Below are 9,896 nucleotides of genomic sequence, written 5' to 3' on the forward strand. Positions count from 1 at the left end.
TGAAGAGACAAAGACGATGATTTGCAATCCTGTCTGCCTTTTTTATGAGTTTATAAAAAGGTAGAATGTTGTAAATGCTATTAAGTTTGTCATTAGGCTAAACTGATCCAAACAAACCTAATACCAAGACTGTGAAGTTTGTTGGTATTGCAACGTCGCTGTACAATGCTGTAGCCTAGGATAGGTATATCATCATGAGGATCATTTGTGTTTCTTATAGGTAGAACCCACTTATTTAATAAGCCCTTCATAAATCAGGCAGAAACTTTACACTATATTAATATTAGGACTATTAAATTTTATCACTTTACATCTCACTTGGAATTTAAGCTAGTAATTTGTACAATAAAAAGTTGAACTTTTAGGTATGTTTAACAAGTGCTAACATCTTAATTAGCTCAAGTGACATACAGCTTACTGTAAGCTCCATTCAATTCCATTATTATAGTCTTGTTTGAAGGTCTGCCCTTGCGTACAACAAATCATAATTATCCAAGGATGACGCAGTAATAAATATTCTACTTTTGTTTATATCACTTTAGTTAGAAAAGATGATAATTTAATTTATATAACTCAAATTACGTTGTTCTAGTGTATTAAGAAGTCAACATGATAACAGATAATGATGAATCAGTAATTCACTATCAAGAGAGCCGTATTACAATTTTGCTGTGCTTTATTTAATCACCTTGCTAATGTGTTAATTCTTCAACATATTTATATCTCACTCTAGTTGATTTAAAACGTTTTTAAATACACATTGTACACTATAATCAAAAAAAATATTTATAATAAGTAATTATAGTCTCAATCACGTGAAAGGTTTGCTCCATTCATAAGTCAGGAAAACAAACGCTGTATATAAAATTTTACATATTTATATTTATTTAATCATTTAGAACACATGACACTGGTAATATTTTTTATTACAAATAAACGTACATTTACGTTTACTGTTTAAGATTTACTCGTTGGATTTTCGAGGACATTTACAACTTCCTACGCGTTGCTGCGCTTACTGGAAGATTTATCTGCCTCCTACAGGAGCACTGCGCGTAGCAGGGGGCTGAGATGAGACCGTAACGGATGTTTCTAAACTAGACATGGGAGTACTGCGCTTTCCGGTGACCTGAGAATTGGCAGAAGACTGTAGAATGTCTTCTGGTCTAGGGTTCAAGCAAGTCGTAGAGGTCTTAGATGGATTCACATCGGCTGACAGTTGACAACTACAGTTTGGAAAACAAATACATTTATATTTTAGATCTATGTAAAATACTTAAGGAAATGTTGCTATTCACCAACAAGATAGAAAACTGTTACTTAGTTGTGAGAGTTAAAGGTAGTTTTAAATTAGCTTTTGATTTTGTGTACATACACTCATACTTGAGTATAGACAGACTAGGTGAAAAATCAGAGGAGTGTTTGGATTTTCAAATTTAAGCAAAAGCAAGTAATGGAGAATTCGTAAAATGCGTACCTATATTTTGTCCACGGTGATTTCGTAAAGCTTGTTCCCGCTTCCTTCAGCTCATTTTTCTCCCTGGATAATAGCGCCACTCTTCCGGACGACAGTTGGACCTCGATTACGTCACCAGATGCATACAGGTTATTAGCAAAGTCATCGCAGTTATTGTTTGCAAACGCTCTCACAAATTGATTTGCAAGTAGGTCATGTACGAACGCAATACTGTTGAATCCTGTTGGTATTCCTTTGATTTTTAGCGTAAAAGTAGATCTGTACACCGCACAAAATAGGCTGTTGGATTCGGTTTTATATTCGTACAACGATACTATTGGTTTATTAAATCGTTCGAAATCCATGTAGGGCAAGACAACTGCATCTGTAAAAAAATATCAATATCAATATCCTAATACTGAATGAGTTACGCTTAGATTGATTATCAAATCGTAATTTATTTTATTTAGTTTCAAATAAACACTTAGATGCATTCCAAAATATGAACAACAACCTCGCACCTGCTCCAGGCAACAAATTGGAAACGTTATCCCATGTGCAGGGACGAGGAGCGGCTCACAAAACTACCAAAAAAGAAAAACCCGCGGGGGAAGGTTCAAGAACAACGCACCATTTGAGAGAAACCCGGTGTAAAGAACATAAAAACAAAACAAATCATGCACAAATAGAGGACCCATGCTGCTACGCAGCGTTAAAATAAATTTAATATCCGAGAAATAATCAAATTTATGATTTTTCATTGAGTAATACAGTATCTTGGGCTTAACTAATTTAAACGGTCAATAGCTCAAATTAAAGCCTAAAAATTGCTGATTATTTTGAGTCTAAAACATATAAAAAAACATGAACAATACTGGAGCTATTGATTTATAATCATAGAAAACCCTTATGAAAAATAATTTTTATGTTGTTTGTTCAGCTTATGTTTGCTTGAAACTCGTCCGATTTGTATAACTAATAGCTCAAAAGAAAGCCGGTATTTATAATTAAATAAAAAATAGACGTAGGCCTACCACGCTTTCCGGTGACATGAGAATCGGCCAAAGACTGTAGAATCTCTTCTGGTCTAGGTTTCAAGCAAGTCGTAGGGGTCTTAGATGGATCCATACCGGTTAACACCTCACAACTACAGTTTGGAAAACAAATAAAGTTATATGTTAGATCTATGTAAAATACTTTAGAAAAAAAAAATATTTTTACCAACAAGAGAGAGATAAAGATTTTTGTACCTATTAATACAGACGGATATTTTATTTTAATTAAAAAGTAGATTGTTAAATCCGTGTGCTAAAAGGATTGAGGAATTTTAAAAATACCAAACAGTTAGTACCACAACAAGTATACATTCACAAAATTGAAATGTATACGAAACTTATTAAAACTACTTCTTAATCCTTCACATTTTCATTTGAATATCAGACTTCTTTGAATAAAGTGTAAAATTCTGATTTTTTTAATTGCTTAATTAAGTGAGCCCTTGACACCTAATTGTTTTATGGTCCTAACAGAACCATAATTTTTGAACAAAAATTAAATTTTATGATTCATAATTATGTACAAATATTTTAAGGGTTCATCTCATTGAAATACAAACTGTCCAACTTGTTTACCCATTACAGTACAACAAATGAGATATAATCAATTTGTTCGGTTATTTGGTCCTGTCAACAAGTTATCTTTCCTTATCTAGTTTTTTAAAACCTAAGATACTATTACAGTACATTGATTGATACAAATTTTAATTCACCAATATTATAGATTTGTTCTGAACTAAAAAAAATAAATTATGACGTAAGGCAATGTGTAAAGTTTTATGTTAAGAAATTTATTTCAAATTCAATTTGTTTTGGAAAACTGTTACTTAGTTGGGAGGGTTAAAAGTCGTTTGGAATTAGCTTTGATTTTGGGTACATACACTTGTGACTGCTGGGGTATAACCAGAGTAGGTGAAAAATCAGAGGAGTGTTTGGATTCTCAAATCCAAGCAAATTCAAGTAATGGAGAATTCTTATAATGCGTACCTATATTTTGTCCACGGTGACTTCATAAAGCTTGTTCCCTCTTCCTTCAGCTCACTTTTGTCTTTGGATATTGATGCCACTTTTCCGGGAGACAGTTGGAACTCGATTACGTCACCAGATGCATACAGGTTATTAGCAAAGTCATCGCAGTTATTGTTTGCAAAAGCTCTCACAAATCGTTTTGCATCTAGGTTATGTACGAACGCAATATTGTTGAATTTAATTGTTGGTACTCCATTGATTTTTAGCGTAAAAGGAAATTCGTACACCGCACAAAATATGTCGTTGGATCCGGTTTCATATTCGTACAACGATACTATTGGTTCATTAAATAGTATGATATCTGAGTAGGGGATGGCAACTGCATCTGTAAAAAAAATAGCAATATTAATATTCTAATACCGAATGAGTAAGATACGCTGATATTGAAACACAGTACACAATCGGAAACTTTAATATTTGAGGTAAACAATTGCTAGCAGGACAGATAAGTATATGAAAAAAATATCACAAATTGAGACAAATTTACCTGGTCCAAAGAGGCAAAAGTAAAAGTAAACAACAAAACAATTACATTAAAATGCATAAAACTACTTCAAAAACTGCCTTTGACGTTCAAAAAAAACTTATAACTACACATAGGTTATATTATCGTTAATCATTCCAAAGGTTGCTGACAGAATGTTCTTGAAAGTTTCTTGCTTGGGGGGGGGGAATGTTTCAGCAACCTTTCCAGACCATTTAAATCAGAGGCCGAGTCCAGTGGGACTTCAGGTAAACCAAGTCACACCTGACTGAAAACTTGCCAAACAATAAATACTCAGAAATTACTTATTTCTTAACTTAATTGACTCAAACTTTCAGGCGACCTTTATGAGCATGAACACCATCTAAATTTAAATTATTTTGCAAGGAAAAGAAACAGAACTGAATTTCAAATCATTAGACTGGGTAACACAAACTCCCTAGTAGCACTTGAACTATACCATAACAATTTCAAAACTGTTTAAAACTTGTTTCATAACAGTTCCAAACTTTTTTGAAAACGATTTGTATCTCGTTTCAAAACATTGAGTTTTAATATTTAATTATATTAACTATGAATTAAAACTTACATTGTGTCATTTGAAAAAATTAATACTTAATAAAGCCTAATTACGTGACATTGATGTTTTCGGCTGTTTGATAGAAAAGGTACAATTAATATAATGATTGGTATAATATTTTCCTTATTTATTTACCACACTTGGTACCATTTAAAAATTATCCGTCACTTTTAAGATGTCGTTGTATTTAAAATTGTACAATAGGTTTATGTATAGTAAATATAGGATTGTTTTGTCATCTGGGTCCAGATCCGGATACTTGATTTTAAAGAACCTAAATGTTTTGCTTTAATAGAAGAATTTAAGATTGTGTATATATTATATGCATAATAAAATTAAGGAATTAAATTTTCATGAACTACATACTTTTTTAACTGATTACGTTTAGTAAATTTATATTTATATACTTTTTTGCTACATATATATATTACACACAAATTAATGAAATTATATTTATTACATAAGTATAAAATTGTGAACATTTTCAAACATTTTTCACTCAAAAGGGGTATAATGCCAAATTTATAAGTTGGCCTGGGGAATATACATATCCGCACTCCACCAAGTAGCTGACTGGCAACCTGTTTAGGTAAAAACTCCCGTTTATGTTTATGTATGTGTAATTTGGTATACTTACATTCAGCAGCATGGCAAACAATCGGAAAGAACTGTAACAACACGATCGGTCATTGTTTATAAAGTAAGGTTTTCGTAAAGTTTGTTGGTTATGTCAGCCAAGCTAATAGCTTACAAACCAAAATAACATTTTAAGAGACAATCATACTCTGATACACACAAATACACCCACCACAGCAAACTGCGCAGATTAAGTGAATATAAAATTTGTCTAATTGGATTCATACTAAAATATTAAAATATATGTATGTATACAGGGTTAGTAAAAAGTGTGGAGACCCCCTGTTATTTTTTAACGGCCCATACTAGAAAAACTAAAATCGGCACACCTCTATGACATGTTATGAAGTACTTTTTTGGGCATAACCGTCACTTGGTGCAATAACCGTACTTTTTTGGGCAATCTCCCAAAATGGGGGATTTTGGGGGAAACTCAAAAATTTCAAATACAAAAACCCATCGAGTGACCCCTCATTTTGAAGGTCCTAGTAAAAGAAAACCATCAACGCAAACTAGTGGTCTTTATCTCAATCCAGTAAAAAATGGTAGCCAATTGAAATTCTCAGAAGTTAAATTTAACTTACAGCTTTCCAAGTCTGGAGACCCCCTGTAAATTTTGTAGTGGCTCACACTAGGAAAACTAAACTCTACACACCTTTTTGGCATGTTATGAAGTACTTTTTAAGCCTAATAGCCACTTGCTTACTAAACCCAAAATGGGTCCTAGTAAAAGAAAACCTACATTTTGAAGGTCCTAGTAAAAGAAAACCATCAACGCAAATTAAAGGTCTCTATCTCAGTTCAGAAAAAGATGGCAGCCAATTGAAATTCTCATAAGTTCTCAAACCCAAAATGGGGGATTTTGGGGGAAACTCAAAAATTTTAAATGATAAGCCCCATCGAGTGACCCCTCATTTTGAAGGTCATAATAAAAGAAAACTAACAACGCAAACTATAGGTCTCTATCTTAACACAGTAAAATATGGCAGCCAATTGAAGAAAAAATTGCAAGTTATTTCCGATTTCTAAAGATTTCAATCAGCTTCCATTTTTTACTGGATTAAGATAGAAACCTCTAGTTTGCGTCGTTTGTTTTCTTTTACCAGGACCTTCAAAATGAGGGGTCACTCGATGGGTCTTTTTATTTGAAATTTTTTTGTTTTCCCCAAAATCACCAATTTTGGGGATGAACTCCAAGTGACGGTTATGCCCAAAAAGTACTTCTTAACATGCCATAATGGTGTGTCGAGTTTAGTTTTTCTAGTATGGGCCGTTAAAAAAATAATAGGGGGTCTCCACATTTTTTACTAACCCTGTATATATTTATCTCTTATTTAAATAGGGGGTTTGTTACTTGTTATAAGGTAAAAAGTGTTTTTCGGCCATGTTTGACAATGATAATGGTATAAGGTAAAATAGATAAGTTTGTCAAATTTAATCAGCAAATTATATCCATATTCAAGCAAACTGCAACAGTTATTTTTTTATCGTTTCTATAACAAAAAAATAAATAAATAACCAATTATTTAATATAACCAATAACCATTCGAAAATGCTTCAATATACTTAGGGGTTTTTAAGCTCTTCAAAATGGTTTGGAGGACAGTTGGGAAATTTTCTGTTTTGAGTCACAAAAATTGGAAAACCAATTTCTACCCAATACAATACGCTAAACCCCTGTTCCCAAGGTCCAATCATGTTCGTTCGCTAACTCGTTAAATTTGATTACCTTCAACCCAAATTTCGACGACAGCTTGCTGTATACAATTCAAATTAAATGAGCTTGAGACGTAAAAATATCAGAAGACCTGAGAGTAGAGGAGAAAAAGAAAAGTCATTGAGAAACGAATCAATTAGATACTGTTAATATGTACAAGACGATAAGTGTTACAAAGTTTAGTAAAAAAATATTACAACGCATCGATGCTTGACTGGCAACACACATAATACGAGACGTAAGGTTATCTCCAGAAATGTCTGAGCTTCAAATCGATATATTTTGCAATATTTTTTTTTTAATTCATAATTATTAGTGTACTTTCAAAATGTTGACAGTTTAAATATATCAATACATTTCTAAGATCAAGTTTTTTATTTACTCCAGTAAAAATAATTTCAGTTATAGTGATAATAGAAACATTAATTGCATAAAAATAGTTACTTACCAGTAAGAAAATTGTGCTCAAAACCAATGCAGTCATGGCGAGAAACTGCAAAATGGTTGACTACGAGCACTCAAAGTTGCTTTCGCTGAAGTTAGTAGAACACTTGTGGTGTGTCTGGCGTCAATGCCACATATTTGCCACTTAATGTCAAATAGCAAAATTAATGGTGTTTTAATTTTTACCTACGATAGAATTATATGCGTGTTTTCGGTAAAGACACCAATTAAAAACCGTCAATTACGTTAAAAAAATATGGCATGATAAGCATGAGAAAAACCTTTTTTAAAACAGTCTTATTAATATAGAAAAATTGAAAAAGTATATAATATAAAAAAACAATTTATTTATATGTTTGTTAATATCATGATGTGAATAGCTGATTATTATGAACTTTTTTTAAATGCTTACATAGTTGGAAAGGTAAACTAATCTCTAATAAAAACAAGAAGTAACGAAATACATCAGCTGAACAGTAATTCATAACATTGCCCCGGTCAAAACTTGAACAATGTAATCATCAAGGTAACTTGGTGGTTTTCTTGATCTATTCGGCCTTTCTAGAGGTTGTTTTCATTCAAAGTCACGCTCAGGAACGAAGTTTGGTTGATAATCATCATGGTCTTGGATATCAAGTTCTGGAGTGACATTCAATTCTGGATTGACATTCGGTTCTAGATTGATGTTTGGCTCTAGAATGACATTTGGTTGTGATCCATCTCTCACCGGTTGAGAATGATCTTTTAGCGTTGATATCCGGGGGTAGAATTCCGGCGACCCACCCAAGGATATAAATGCATGTAGGCCTACAAAACTTGGGAAACTACCTAAGGCCCAAGAGAATATCGTAGGATATTGTCACCAAGGACATCATAGAAGTAGAAGAGCAGTGGAAGAGGCAGAAGATAGAGAGTGATGGAGAGCAGATTTTGGTGCGGCCAAATCCCGTATATTGCATAAATGGCCATCGGAGTAAGTAAGTACGATGGGAAATTTACTAAAAACTATATATTTACTTATTTTTATTTACTATAAATATATTTATTGGAAGCTACGAAAACTCAATTTTATGTGTTACATTTCAATCCAATCTTCCACTATATTTTCGAAAAGGAAAAACTACACTCTGAAAATACATGTGTGCTTAAACTAATTTACTTAGTGCAGGGATCAATTTAATTTAACAGTTCCTCCAGCATTGATACAACGCCAACTAAGTTATAATCAGATTTTATGGTAACTTGAGCTTAAACTGATATAAGCTTGTAGCCGACTTACTGGCTCAAATGATACGGGGGTCGGTTTGTATTAGGCATTTAATAAACACTCTACTTTGCTTTAAAATCCAATAAAGCTTATGATTTTCTATCTATTTCTATAACCCTACAAATCCCCCCCCTCCAAAAAATACAATTTAATCCTAAGGGAAACACGACAAATTTTTAAAATATATTTACTAAATAAATGTGTTCTACCCAAGCAGTACACATTTTTTTACTCAACTCCCAAAGATACATTTAAAAAATGAGTAGTTTGAGATAAGAATGTTAAATATATTTTACTTTTTATGATTTAAAACTGCACATTACACACAACCACTCACATTAAATAATACACATCGTGTGTCAAATGTAAATCCATACCTCTAGATATTTTTTTCGGGGTACCAATTAAAAAAAAAAAATGTTTTGTAGTTCCTACTGTATTTCATTATCACTATACAATTTTAGTATACCACTGCTTGATAATGCATTGTTTGCACTGGTTACTTCTTAAGAGAAGTAGTGTAAAAAGTATCACAGTATCCTACCAAGGGGTAAAACTCTATATTTTATTAAACCTCACTTAGGTATCTCCCGAAAATCCTTAAATTTTTCTTTAATTTTGCTTTTTTACAATAATTTCATCGTAAAAGAATAAAATAAACTGTTAAAAAATTTCCAGAGCATTGTTGACTAAATTGAGTATACCATAGTCATTTATGCTAGACAAAACCGTACACCCCATTCCGGTAAACAAGTTTGAAAGTGATTGTACCATTGTGATTTAACCAATAAAATATCATAATAATTACTCCCACTGCTTATTCTGGCAAGGGTTGTTAACAAGCTAAGGTACTTTCCTGTCAAAGGGAACATTCAATATTATCGATGAATTTTTTCTCGATATATCGATATTAACAAATTGAAACATATCAGCTGGCAACTACGATAAATATTGTTCAGTATCAACAAAAAGTAATGAATTGAAACTGTAAAAAAAAATACCTAACATAAGGTAAATGCACCAGTAGCTGACAGTGCTCCAGAAGCTGACAGTTTGAGTTTCTTTACATTATAATGTGGTCTCTTAAAAATATTTACACATGATTGCATTGTTAGAAGAACATATGTTTATTCTTGATTTGTTTACAAAAAAATCAGTGAAATTTAGCCCATACTCGCTGAATGGTGGTGGTTTGAAAGCGACCCTGTCTGTACACATCACATTTAGT

At 32.4% G+C, this 9,896-nt stretch overlaps 1 protein-coding gene across 1 annotated transcript; it reads right to left on the minus strand.

Annotated features, from left to right (window-relative positions):
* Positions 1–976: 976 nt before the first annotated feature.
* LOC128999219 (uncharacterized) lies at positions 977–7,500 on the minus strand. Its single transcript, XM_054425610.1, has 6 exons — positions 7,406–7,500; positions 5,242–5,272; positions 3,499–3,865; positions 2,491–2,603; positions 1,478–1,841; positions 977–1,226 (listed from the first exon to the last, which is right to left on the minus strand). The coding sequence occupies exons 1-6, from the start codon at positions 7,439–7,441 to the stop codon at positions 1,028–1,030; spliced, it is 1,110 nt and encodes a 369-aa protein (XP_054281585.1). The 5' UTR covers positions 7,442–7,500; the 3' UTR covers positions 977–1,027.
* Between the last annotated feature and the right edge of the window lie 2,396 nt (positions 7,501–9,896).

This window comes from Macrosteles quadrilineatus, unplaced genomic scaffold (genome assembly GCF_028750875.1).
Source record: "Macrosteles quadrilineatus isolate MER2022 unplaced genomic scaffold, UCM_ALF_1.0 Scaffold_8__2_contigs__length_117827958, whole genome shotgun sequence".
NCBI classification, from domain to species: domain Eukaryota; kingdom Metazoa; phylum Arthropoda; class Insecta; order Hemiptera; family Cicadellidae; genus Macrosteles; species Macrosteles quadrilineatus.

What these genes read in the sequence shown, in the direction of transcription:
- LOC128999219 (XM_054425610.1), bottom strand. Translation starts at nt 7,441, where the DNA reads ATGACTGCATTGGTTTTGAGCACAATTTTCTTACTG. An exon ending in TGAGCACAATTTTCTTACTG is followed by an intron (nt 5,273 to 7,405) that starts GTAAGTAACTAT and finishes GTGTTGTTACAG; the next exon opens with TTCTTTCCGATTGTTTGCCA. An exon ending in TCACCGTGGACAAAATATAG is followed by an intron (nt 1,227 to 1,477) that starts GTACGCATTTTA and finishes TCCAAACTGTAG; the next exon opens with TTGTCAACTGTCAGCCGATG.